Below are 13328 nucleotides of genomic sequence, written 5' to 3' on the forward strand. Positions count from 1 at the left end.
GTCGGCCTGCAGACTGAATGGTCCCAGGTTCGATTCCGGTCAAGGGCATGTACCTTGGCTGCGGGCATATCCCCAGTGGGAGGTGTGCAGGAGGCGGCTGATCGATGTTTCTAACTATCTCCCTCCCTTCCTCTCTGTAAAAAATCAATAAAAAAAAATATATATATAAAGGAAACACATAAAATTGCATCATTTTATTCTATGAAAATAAAATACTTGAATATAAGTGTGTGTGTGTGTGTGTGTGTGTGTGTGTGTGTGTGTGTTTAAATAAGCTTATTCCAGCTTCCCTGAGTGGGTGAAACAATTTCTCCTGGAAATGGAGGCTGGAATGACAGGCATCCTGACTAACATGTTCAGCACAAACTACTGCGGTGGCACAGAAGGCCCATTGTGATCAGACCAAAGTCTGTCTCCAGCCCTGAGCCCTGATCTGCTCCTGGCCCCGAGCCCCAGCCAGCCCAAACTCTGCCATTCCCTCTGTGAGCTGAGCATTTTGACATTTCCATTTCTTTGACATGCTCTTCTCTTTGACTTCAAGACCCCCGACCCCACCTCCTTTGCTAGGCAAGTTCCATGCATTTTTCAAAACCTGACTCAAATGTTTCTCCCTGGGCTCCCATTACAGTTGCACTGGTCCTACTGTATTTTAACCTGTTTACTGCTCTGTCCTCTCACAGGTCTGTAATCTCCTTGAGGCCAAGGACAGTGCCATATTTCTCTCTGCATCCCCCACAATACATAGCACATCTCCCAAAAATAGCAACAAAGTGTTCCTTGAATGCCTGTTAAGCAATATGGTAGGCCGAAATAAATTTGCTAAATAAATTCTCACAGCCTCCCTAAGAAATAAATGTTCCCCCCAACTTGTAGGTGAGAAGAATGTGACTCAGAGAGTTTAGGCTGAAGATCTTAAAGGCAGGATGTGGCAGAGTCAAATCTAAGGTTTCAAAGCCTATGCTCTTTGCCTTCATTTACTCAGCCAACAAACACTGAATAATACTGTGCACCAGGTACTGTCCTAGGCTCACAGGGAAGGACAATGAATGAAGCTTGGTCCCTCTCTTCAGGGAGCTCATATAGGAGAAAAGCTCACAGTGTGAAACATATACTGGATGGGAACATGAATGAATGAATGAATACAAACTGCCTTTCCTCCCCTCTGCTGTATGCACCAGCATGCCCAGGAGCCACCTTCTCTTTGCCCTCAATACCTCTACCCACACCTCCTTTGCAAGGAAAGTTCCACTCATCCTTCAAAGCCTGACAAGTGTTTCTCCCTTGGCTCTCATTAACAAAGCCCCTCCCCTTTACCCCAGAGGGACCTAGTCCATGGAACCTTAGTACACCGCATCTCAGAGGAGGCAGCCAGCTATGGATCAAAGGGAATAGTTTGGCCAATGAATTTATAGTCCCTTGGTGGGCTTTCAGTCACAGCTGTGTTTTGTATTTTATCATAAGCCCTAGTCGGTTTGGCTCAGTGGATAGAGTGTAGGCCTGGAGACCAAAGGGTCCCAGGTTCATTGCTGGTCAAGGGCACATACCTTATTTGCAGGATCCTCCCCAGCCTGGGCTCTGGTCGGGGCTCATGCAGGAGGCAACCAATCAATGAGCTTCTCTCACATTGATGTTTTTCTCTGTCTTTCCCTCTCTCTTCCAAGCCCTAAAAACCAATGGAAAAATATCCTTGGGTGAGGATTAACAACAACAACAAAAATCTGGTTGGTTTCCTTAACTAGGTTCATGCCAGCACTGCTTGCATTTTCACTAGAATTTGAGTCTAGAGACCATGTGGCCATCATATATATAAGGAGCTAAACACAAAGTTCTCTGTCAGTTTATCAATGTAATGTCTCTGCTGGTCCCTGGAACACAGCTGGAATGTAGTAAATGTCCAGATATGGATGGTGAATAAGTTTTGTCCGTTTTGTTTTCTGAAACCTGGTTTTGAGAGTGAACTTTCCTAGTCATATTTAAAAAAAAAAATCTTTAACTTACCATGTCTGTCCTCAATCTGTCAGGAAACAGATTATAGATCATTTCACCTCACTTGAAAACAAAGTAAATCTTTTATTTGCAGCCAAGTGTTACTTGTTTTCTCCTCTTTTCCAAGTGATTAGTAGAGCAGATAAAAATTGTGCTCTATATTTTACTTCATGGTACCACCCAGAATAATACAATTTAGAAATTAGGACCTATATTTTACCTTATGTTTTTTAAAAATATATTTTATTGATTTTTTACAGAGAAGAAGGGAGAGGGATAGAGAGTTAGAAACATTGATGAGAGAGAAACATAGATCAGCTGCCTCCTGCATTCCCCCTACTGGGGATATGCCCGCACCAAGGTACATGCCCTTGACGGGAATCGAACCTGGGACCCTTCAGTCTGCAGGCCGAGGCTCTATCCATTAGGCCAAACCGGTTATGGCCAGAAGCACATTTTAACAGCTAGATCACTGAACTGAGAGTCAAAAGCCCTTGTTCCTACTCTGGGTTTAGTTTCACGTTACCTAATGGCAGCTCATACATAACCCCGTCCCTCTGGGTTTGTTTTGTTTCCTCACCTGTTGAAACAAGGGTTGAACATTACTGCTCTCAGGGAACTTCCGGTTCTGGCATTCTCCAGTTTTATGGCCCACTGATGCTAGTCCTAATATGATCTGAGATCATGTGATATTTATCTTTCTCCGACTGGCTTATTTCGCTTAGCATAATGCTCCCCAGTTCCATCCATGCTGTTGCAAATGGTAAAAGTTCCTTCTTTTTTATAGCGGCGTAAATGGGGAGGGTAACTCCTGAGCAAGTCACAAAGACTGAACTATAAAGTCAGAATATCTATTCAGAGTTTATACTGAGGAACCGAGTTGCCAGAAGGTCCAACCTGGCTTTTGTTCAAAGCTGTATGAAAATGCCTAAGTAGGCATTTCCCCACTAGTTGACTAGGTGCCTGAGATTGCAGCAGGATTCAGGAGGATCATGGGTCCTTTTCCCCACTCCCCTCAACCAGTACATAAGTACCCACCAAAACACTCCACTGGCCATGTGCCTGCTCCTGGGATTTCTTGGGCTTCCCAGAGCCACTGCAATCCCAGGCATCAAAGAAGTGATAAGTGGTGTTGGGAGCCTGCGGGAAGCCTGGAGTTCCAGGTGCAGGGTAGAGGAGGACTTTCACTCTGGGTTGGGAAACGATGGCCCCGAGGCAGCCAGGGAAGTGATGAGCTTGCGGGTTCTGTGCTGGAAAGCAAGCAAGTCATAGGCGGCTGCCCCGCTCCAAGAGGGGACGCAGAAAAGGATGCCCCTGGAGCAGGAGTGCATGGCTTACCTCGAGGCAGAGCCTTAAAGGGCCCCTGAAATGGAAAGTCCCAGACAGCTCCCCCAAACAAGGAAGATGCTAGAGATAGAGAAATGTAGAAATCTTGCTGTGAAAAGAATATGTGTGTGTTGTGTATACATGCATATAATATACTAGAGGCCCGATGCACGAAATTAGTGAAGGGAGGGAGGTCCCTCAGCCCAGCCTGCGCCTCTCGCAATCCAGGACCCCTCGCTCCTAATCACCCGCCTGCTCACTCCTCACGGCTTGGCTCACTGCTCCTTAGTGCTGCTGCAGAGGCAGGAGAGAGAGGCTCCCGCTGCCACCACTGCATTCGCCAGCCACGAGCCTGGCTTCTGGCTGAACCTCTCTCCCCCTGTGGGAGGGCACTGAGCACCAGGGGGCAGCTCCTATGTTGAGTGTTTGCCCCTGGTGGTCAGTGTGCATCAAAGCAACTGGTCAGTCATTCCACCGGTTGTTCCGCCATTTGGTCAATTTGCATATTAGGGTTTTATTATATAGGATATGTCTGTCTCTCTTTATCTATCTTGATGTAAGGTAGGCTTTTCTCACCATTGATTTTACAATACTGAAGACATAAAAAAAATGATAACTTTGACTATGTAAAAATGAAACCAGTATAACAATAACATAAAAAAGATGTCACAGCCCTAGCTGGTTTGGTTCAGTGGACAGAGCATTAGCCTGCGGACTGAAGGGTCCCAGGTTCGATTCCAGTCAAGGGCACATACCCAGGTTGCAGGCTCAATCCCCAGTAGGGAGCGTGCAGGAGGCAGCCAATCAATGATTCTCTCTTATCATTGATGTTTCTATCTCTTTCTCCCTCTCCCTTCCTCTCTGAAGTCAATAAAAATATATTTAAAAAAAAAGATGTCACAGTCAAAAGGCAAACCAGGGAAATATTTGTAACAAACATAACAAACAAAAGGCGATTTTCTTTCATTTATAAAGGACTTATACAAGAGAATAAGGGAAAACCACATAGGATCTAATTGTGAAAATGAAATATTGTTTGCAGAAACATAAATGCAAATGGATAATAAAAATGTGAAAAGATACCTAATTTTTCATAACTAATACATATATCAAAACTGCTAAAAAATGCTGCTTTCCACCAGAATTAACAGTGGTGCAATTTTTTGGAGGGTAAATTGGCAATGTGCATCAACATTTTAGGTGCACAGATGCTTTGTGATAATTTTACTAAGAATTTACTTTAAAAATAATACTCATAAAAACATGCCAAGCAATAATGTAGCAAAAATAGAAGAAACTGTTGTAGGCAGTTAGACAGATATGAGCAGAGCAAGAATGATGGGCCAGGCACAGAAGGTCACCAGAATGGAAAGCCTCAGGTGCCTAGCAATGGACAATCAATCGTAGGGGGGGGACCTTGCCCCCAGGGTAACTTTTCCTCCCCTAGCATATCCCTGGTCATGAGGTTTGGACCCCCTGGCCTTTCCTTCCTAGAGATAACACCTAGGCCTCAAGGTGTATTTCAGCTCCAGGCCCAGATAAGCAAACAACATCAGCATGGCAGAGGTCAGAACCAGCTGCATGGAATAATGACCTCCTCCAAGGTCATTTTTATGAGTATATTTTTAAATCCATCGGTGGAGACCACAACCCTAAATGGACACACCTGGAAAGCTACTGAATATTCTATTGAGATCTTCCCCTGGGACCTCCCCTAAAATCTCCGCCCTTAAAACCCTTAGAAGGAAGGACCCACTGCACTCTCCCTGCAGGGAGCACACCTGTGCCTTTCTTTTCCCTTCCCTTCTCCCCCTCCCTGCCCCAGGCAAGTTACCATTAGCTTCCTCACTTCCAAGCTCCAAGGACCCTTCCTTCACCTCTATAACTTGTTTCCTAAACCAATTTCTCCTGTGAATTACTTTTTCTACCTCTGTAATTTACCCAATAAATGCTCTCTTACAGTTAGGGTCTGGACTCTGAATTCTTTCTTAGCCAGAACCCAAGTACCAAGGTTGCTAAACCAAAATTTGGTCTGACCCCACTGGTCTAACACCTGGTGCTATTCCTGCTGCCTACAACAAAACAACCTAAATATCCATCATTAGGAAACTGATAAGTATAATATGCATAGCCCGGCCAGTATAGCACAGTGGTTGGGCATCGACCCAGGCACCAGCAGGTCACCGGTTAGATTCCCAGTCAGTGTACATGCCTGGGTTAATGGCTCCATCCCCAGTGCGGGGCATCCAGGAGGCAGCTGATAGATGTTGATGTTTCTCTCTCATCCATATTTCTCTCCCCCTCTCTCTAAAATCAATAAAAACATATTTTAAAAAAAGAATAATATGCATAGCATGAACTCATTTCTATGATTTCAGAGAGGAAGGGATGAGAGAAAATCATTGATCGGCTGCTTCCTGCATGCCCCACACTGGGGACCGAGTCCGCAACCTGGGCGTGTGCCCTGACTGGGAATCAAACCCTGACCTCCTGGTTCATAGGTAGATGCTCAACCACCGAGCCACACACTTGCTGGGTGTCTGTCTTCCTCACTCTTAAAAACAAAACAAAACAAAAAAACCCAAGAAACCTACTGGAAATATTGAGGGGCACACTTTGTAAAGTATATGATTGCCTAACCACTATGCGGTACACTTGAAACTAATACAAAGTAATTTTGAAGTGAAAATTGTAATTGGGAAAAATTTTTAATAAAAAAAAAAGAATAAAGAAACAGAACTTTGCCCCTGCAGGGTGGCTTAGTGGGTTGGAGCATTGTCCCTTACACCAAGAAAGTTGTGGGTTCATTTCCCTGTCAGGGAGGCAACAATTGATATTTCTCTCTCACATCAATGTTACTCTCCCCCTCCCTTCTCCCTAAAATCAATAAACATATCCTTGGTTGAGGATTTTTTAAAAAAGAAAAGAAAAGAAACAGAACGTTAAGTTTATATTGGAAATAATAAAAGAAAAATGTTTAAAGTAAAATTTTAAAATGAGCAAGATATTTTTTTAGTTAGAAATGAGACATGGAGCCCTAGCTGGTTTGGCTCAGTGGATAGAGTGTCGGCCTGTGGACTGAAGGGTCCCAGGTTCCATTCCAGCCAAGGGCACATGCCCAGGTTGTGGGCTCGATCCCCAGTGCAGGAGGCAGCCAAACGATAGATGATTCTCTCTCATCATTGATGTTTCTATCCCTCTCCCCCTCTCCCTTCCTCACTGAAATAATAAAAATATATTTTTAAAAAAGAAATGAAACATGGAGCCCTGGCTGGTGTGGCTCAGTGGCTTGGGTTTGATTACAGGTCAAGGGCAGGTACCTGAGTTGCAGGTTTTATTTCCAGCCCAGTAGGGGTGAATTCGGGAGGCAACCAATCCATGTGTCTCTCTCACATCAATGTTTTTCTCTCTCTCGCTCCCCCTTCCTCCCTTGCACTCTCTCTAAAAAAAAAAAAAAAAATCAATGGAAAAAATATCCTTGGGTAAGGATTAACAAAAAAGAAAAAAGAAGAAGGAGAAGAAGAAAAAGAAACAAAACATGGACATTTTGTTCATAAGATATTTGTAAATAATGTTTTGAATATTAACTTATTACACCTAATATTTATATAACATTTAATTAAGAGTTTATAAAGTACTTTCATTTGCATATCACCTGATCCCCCAAATCCTTGAGGGAGGCAGAGAAAATACTACAGAGATTTTACTTTTTAAAAATTAAGTTACAGAACAATCACAAAAATATAATCATAATACTAAATAGGAAATAATGTTCATCTAAATCTGGTTAACTCAACAAATAAAACTATTTCAACTGGTATTACATGATTAGGTTTACTGCATAGGGCAGATATTTGCACAAAAGGTATAGTAAGAGCTGGAAGGTCTCTTTAGATCACTTCTACATTATTAATTATTATGAATAAATTATAAGTTGGATTTATTTTCTCTCTATCTTTGGAAGAGGTCATTTATCCAGGATTCTAAATATGATCTGAATATTATTATCCAAACAAAAACTGTTCAAAAACAGTGTTTAGTAATCGGTTAAAAAAGCATCCTTGTAATAATAACAAAGATGTTACCTCCTGAAGTCCAGACACTATTTAACAGCCAAAGATGTTACTGTAACCCTACCCATGTGATGGAAATTAGGCATACAAATCCTAACTGGGAACATTGATCTAAAAGATCAAACTGCTATCTTACAAATGATATATATTTTATATCACATTATATATACTATAAAGAAAAACCAATAAATTGAACTCAGAACATATTGGGACTGCATTAGGAAGTGTTGGAAAAAGAGTTCTGTTTAGTATTTATCAAAATACTGATTTGTTGCAAAAAATAATTGTGTCAAGAGCTTCTCAACTATGGTTTTGGGCAATTTAAACTATATGGTAGAGTGGCAAAAAGATTATTCAGTTTGGATTTGAAAGAGCATCTTTAAAAGGACCACTGCCATAAATGATCTCAACAATGACCTTGACCAAGTGGTGTAAGTGTAGTTCTGTCAGAATGGGTGGTCAGGGGTTTCTATTCTGTGTGGGTCACATGATAATGGAGAAGGTCCACTCCTGACACCAAGTACTGAAAACCCAAGGAGAGGATAATTATTCTTCAGGACCCTTGGTTTTTGTTGTTGTTGTTTTTTAGTTTAAATTTTATTTATTGATGAGAGAGGGGGAGGGTGGGGGAGAGAGAGAGAGAGAGAGAGAGAGAGAGAGAGAGAGAGAGAGCACTAAGTCAGAAAGCAGCTCTAATTAAGCAAGGCTATCTATATATTATATATAAAGCTTTCGCTGGCACCAATCGCACGCGTGTGTTTCTATCTGTCATTGTCGATCATGAATTTGGTTGACACTTCTATTATAAAGGGTGAATAGTGATATTAAAATATTTCTTCTAATTAATCTCCTTTCAATGTACACGAATTCATGCACCAGGCCACTAGTTATTAATAATGAACTACAATGTTCGCTAATGACTGATTACTATAATCATGTTGCATTCATTTTCCTTACGCCCCTTATGCACAGGCGCACTACTTCTCTTCACTAATACTAGCAGCAAATATTTTAGCAGCCAATTGCCATGTCATTAGTCTTGTACTGACCTGTTTAGTGTGCACAATGGGAAATATTTCGCTTTCAGAGAACAAGAAAAATAGGTTTATTTGCATTACGCTTATTAATTTGTACAGTTATTCAGTGTCTGGTAAGTTAATGTTCAAGAAAAAATATTAATTTTTATTAAAATGTTCTATTATTTTGTTAACAATTACTCATTTATTTCAGCCCTTTGTATTCAGCATAAACTTAAATCTTGTTATTTGGCCCATGTTAGCCTTTGAATTTGACATGTTTGGTATAGATGTACCACTGTTTTTTAATCCACTCATCTACTGATGGGCACTTAGGCTGTTTGCAAATCTTAGCTATTATAAATTGTACTGCTATGAACATAGGGGTGCATATATCCTTTCTGATTGGTGTTTCTGGCTTCTTGGGATATATTCCTAGAAGTGGGATCACTGGGTCAAATGAGAGTTCTATTTTTAATTTTTTGAGGAAACTCCATACTGTTTACCATAGTGGCTGCACCAGTCTGCATTCCCTCCAGCAGTGTTTGGGGGTTCCTTTTTCTCTGCATCCTCTCCAGCACTTGTCATTTGTTGTTTTGTTGATGATAGCCATTCTGACAGGTGTGAGATGGTATCTCATTGTCATTTTGATTTGTATCTCTCAGATAATTAGTGATTTTGAGCATGTTTTCATATGTCTCTTGGCCTTCTATATGTCCTCTTTCAAAAAGCATCTATTTAGGTCCTTTGCCCATTTTTTGATTGGATTGCTTATCTTCCTTTTGTTAAGTTATATGAGTTCCCTGTAAATTTTGGAGATTAAATCCTTATCGGAGATAACATTGGCAAATATGTTCTCCCATGCAGTTGTTTTGTTGATGGTTTCTTTTGCTATGCAGAAGCTTTTTATTTTGATGTAGTCTCATTTATTTTCTTCTTAGTTTCCATTGTCCTACGAGTTGTACAGGTGAAGATATTTCTATAACATATGTCTGATATTTTGTTGCCTATGGATTCTTCTAAGATTTTTATGGTTTCCCATCTTACATTTAAGTCCTTTATCCATTTTGAGTTTATTTTTGTGTATGGTGTAAGTTGGTGTTCTAGTTTCATTTTTTTGCATGTATCTGTCCAATTTTCCCAATACCATTTTTTGATGAGACTGTCTTGACTCCATTGTATGTTCTTGCCTTCTTTGTCAAATATTGAGCATAATGGCTTGGGTTGATTTCTGGGTTCTCTGTTCTGTTCCATTGGTCTATGTCTGTTCTCTGTTCTGTTCCATTGGTCTATGTCTGGGTTCTCTGTTCTGTTCCATTGGTCTATGCCAGTACCAGGCAGTTTTGAGAATAGTGGCTTTGTAATATAGTTTGATATCTGGTATTGTGATTCCTCCAACTTTTTTCTTCTTTCTCAGGATTGTTGCTGCTATTCAGCGTCTTTTTTTATTCCATATGAATTTTTGGAGAGTTTGTTCTAGGTCTGTGAAATATGCTGTTGGTATTTTAATGTTCCACTTATTTATGGATTCATTGGTTGCTTCTTATATGTGTCCTGACTGGGGATTGAACCCAAAACCTTAGTGTATTGGAAGGATCCCAATTGAGCTACCCAACCAGGGCCCAGATCCCTTGTTTTTTAAAAGCAGTCAACATGACTGTAAGTTCAGAGTCTATGTGAAGATGAATTTGAATTGGTGGGAGAGCTCACATTTGATTTAAGTTCATCTCTAGCCTGGTCTAGACTAGTTTGACTTGGCTTTTGATTCCCAAGTATACAATAGAATGGAAGTGTCATATTATACGGGCACTTATCTGCAGGATTACATACACTAGGTTAAACATAAGCAACAGAGTCCAGCCGGCATGGCTCAGTGGTTGAATGTCGACCTATGAATCAGGAGGTCACAGTTTGATTCTCGGTGAGGGCACATGCCAGGATTGTGGGCTCAATTCCCAGTGGGGGGCATTCAGGAGGTAGCCAGTCAATGATTCTCTCATCATTGATGTTTCTATCTCTCTTTCTCCCTTCCTCTCTGAAATCAACATAGATATAATAAATAAAAAATAAACAACAGAAATATTTGGAATAATTTGAAATAAATAACATGCAAGATTCTGCTACCTGTTGTTATCTGTGCACTGAAGTGAGAATGAATAAAGAGCTTTGAACTTGCTCTTCCTACAATCTTAGTCATGGTACACATATCTTGTTATGTTGAATGTTATTCTAAAGCAGTGGTTCTCAACCTTCCTAATGCCGCAACCCTTTAATACAGTTCCTCATGTTGTGGTGACCCCCAATTTCATTGTTACAAATTGAACATAATTAAAGCATAGTGATTAATCACAAAAACAATATGTAATTATATATGTGTTTTCCGATGGTCTTAGGCGACTCCTGTGTTGAGAACCGCTATTCTAAAGTAAGTTGAATATGATTTAAACAAAGGAGGATTCCATTCTATACCATTCTTAAACACAAATCAATAATTTTCCTTTTCATTTGTTGCTCAACCCAAAAGACATCAATTCAATCCTGTGTGGAAAAAATAAGTGGCTGTGCTGAGAGATGGTATCCAAAGTGGCTTATAACATGATCACAATGAACAAAGTATCCGTACCAATGAGGTGAGGGAGAAATTGGCTAACAAATAGCAACAAGTATACCAATAACAGCCAGGATAGTGAGCCAGGCCTTAGGGAAGACTGAAAAGCATATTTAATGACTAGAGACTAGCAATTTTCAACTGGTGTGCTATGTCACACTAGTGTGCCAATTTTTAAAACATGTTAATACCTGACTATTTAGCCAGGAAACTTTTCCCTTAGATTGTCAAATTAAAAAATGACAACAGCCAACACCATCATAGCCATCCAGTGTGACTGAATCAAATTATATCTATTTTTTTGGTCAGATTAACCAAAAAAAAAAAAGAGTATGCTTTTTTTTGGTGTGCTGCAGAATTTTAGTAATTAATTTATATATGTCATGAGATGAAAAAGGTTGTAAATCACTGTTATGGACATAAATTTGAGGGTTACACCCATCAACATCAATCAGTACACTGAGAAAAAGGCTTGGCTTTCACTTGCTATTTAAACCACACACCATTCTATATACAGTACTGTTCATTGTCCCCAAAGGGCCAGGTTTATGTCTAGAGGCAATTCAAAACCAGCTAAAGTTTTAGAAACTGCTTAGGATTTAAGAGTTTTAGAAACGTGTTTCAACATCAAAGAAGTTGGAGTCGTTCATGAAGAAGGAGCACAGTTCCATTCTGAAGCCTTAAACAAATTCACAGAAGCAGGGAACTATCTCCCAAACAAAATTTTTGAATGATGACAAGGGTAATCGTGACTAAATGAACTTTTGTCTAACAACTCACTTTCTAATGCTTTGTCTAGCGTCTCTACGCTAGAGGCTCCCGCCCATGAGTCACTTTGTAGCGGTCTCCCTTATCAGATCGACGGTCTCGGTATCTCGGTGCTGGTGTTAAGTAACCTTTTCTTTCTTTCTTTTTTTTTTTTATACTTAATAATGGCCCCGAGGCGCAAGAGTAGTGATGCTGGCAATTCAGAGATGCCAAAGAGAAGCCGCCAAGTGCTCCCTTTAAGCGAAAAGGTGAAAATTCTTGACTTGATAAGGAAAGAAAAAAAATCCTATGCCGAGGTGGCTAAGATCTACAGTAAGAACGAGTCTTCTATCCGTGAAATCGTGAAGAAGGAAAGAGAAATCCGTGCTAGCTTTGCGGTTGCACCTCAGACTGCAAAAGTTACGGCTACAGTGCGTGACAAGGGCTTAGTTAAGATGGAAAAGGCATTGAGTGTGTGGGTGGAAGACATGAACAGAAAATGCGTTCCGGTTGACAGCACGGTGCTGCGCCAGAAGGCACTGAGCCTGTACAAAGACTTGAGCGAGGGATCCTCTGAGAGGAGGGACACCAAGCCATTTACTGCAAGTAAGGGCTGGTTGCACAGATTCAGGAATAGGTTTGGGCTGAGAAATGTAGGAACTACTGTAGGGGCTGTGCCTGCTGTTGAAGAAGCTGCTGCCACATCTCCCCCAGAGGTGCAGTGGGTTAAGGAGGAAGGTATGTATGCAGAGGAGAAATCCGTCCATCGAGAGCTTGGTACTATCTGGGGTTTTAGGCGTCCATCGCGGGGTCTGGAAAGGTGTTTCCCGCGGATAAGGGGGACCGCTGTACATCAAAAGAATGGCTGTTTGGAAAGTTTTCTTGCCAGCGACGGAGGCTGGAAAAGACGATGTGGTCGCCGCCTACCGAGGAGGAGGGGGAGGGGAAGGATGGCCGGCGTGGCTTGAATCCCCCATGGGGAGGGAAATCACAAAACCACTCGACTTTGCGCTTTACATTCACGTCTGAAATCTCAAAGTTTCTAAACTGTAAGTGTACAGTAATGTCTCAGCCTTCTGGAAATTCATGAGCTAATGAAAGTTGAGAAGCAAAAGAAAAAACTGGGGGGGCGGGGGTGATGGATGTGAGTCGAAAGCCTTAGTGGTTGACAGAACGAACCTGGCTACAAATCAGGTTATCTGCTCCCGCTCCATGGCTTTTTCTCAACTTTTCTTTCTAAATGTCGAGTGTAGACACGTGAGCAAAGCCTCTGGGGGGCACCGAAGAGTCCCACCCCCTCCCCCGTCCAAAGTCCGGGCACACCGTCTCCTCGGAGGCTCGCTCTCAAAAAACTCAGTTCTTTTGTGTCTCCGCGGGCGGTGCAGGGCGGAGGAAATCCCTCGGCGAGCATGGAGGCCGGCGGGCCGCTCGGGGGCTCCCCGGCCTTCGCCGTGTTCCCGTCTCGCAATTTTCAGGGAATCTGGGGTACAAGAGCAAGCGCGAGCCTCGCACGGCGGCTGAGGCCGGCTGGTGCTCCGCAGAGAGGAGGCTGGAGCCCCCCGCGGCCTCGAT

General features: G+C 41.8%; 1 protein-coding gene across 12 annotated transcripts in view; it reads left to right on the forward strand.

Moving 5' to 3' along the window:
- The first annotated feature begins 12244 nt into the window (after positions 1–12244).
- The window catches only part of GTF2I (general transcription factor IIi), a 118397-nt gene continuing 117313 nt past the window's right edge, over positions 12245–13328 (forward strand). For 6 of the 12 annotated variants that reach the window (XM_005877225.2, XM_005877230.2, XM_005877222.2 and 3 more), the window contains exon 1: positions 12246–12494. Coding sequence is in view for 4 of the 12 variants with exons in the window: in XM_005877219.2 (XP_005877281.2) it covers positions 12245–12494 (250 nt within the window). In the remaining 8 variants the exon portion in view is untranslated. Of the gene's footprint in view, positions 12495–13328 lie in introns of all 12 variants that reach the window. The other 6 variants (XM_005877219.2, XM_005877220.2, XM_005877226.2 and 3 more) reach the window with 2 other exon arrangements.

Source organism: Myotis brandtii, unplaced genomic scaffold (genome assembly GCF_000412655.1).
Source record: "Myotis brandtii unplaced genomic scaffold, ASM41265v1 scaffold510, whole genome shotgun sequence".
Lineage (NCBI taxonomy): Eukaryota > Metazoa > Chordata > Mammalia > Chiroptera > Vespertilionidae > Myotis > Myotis brandtii.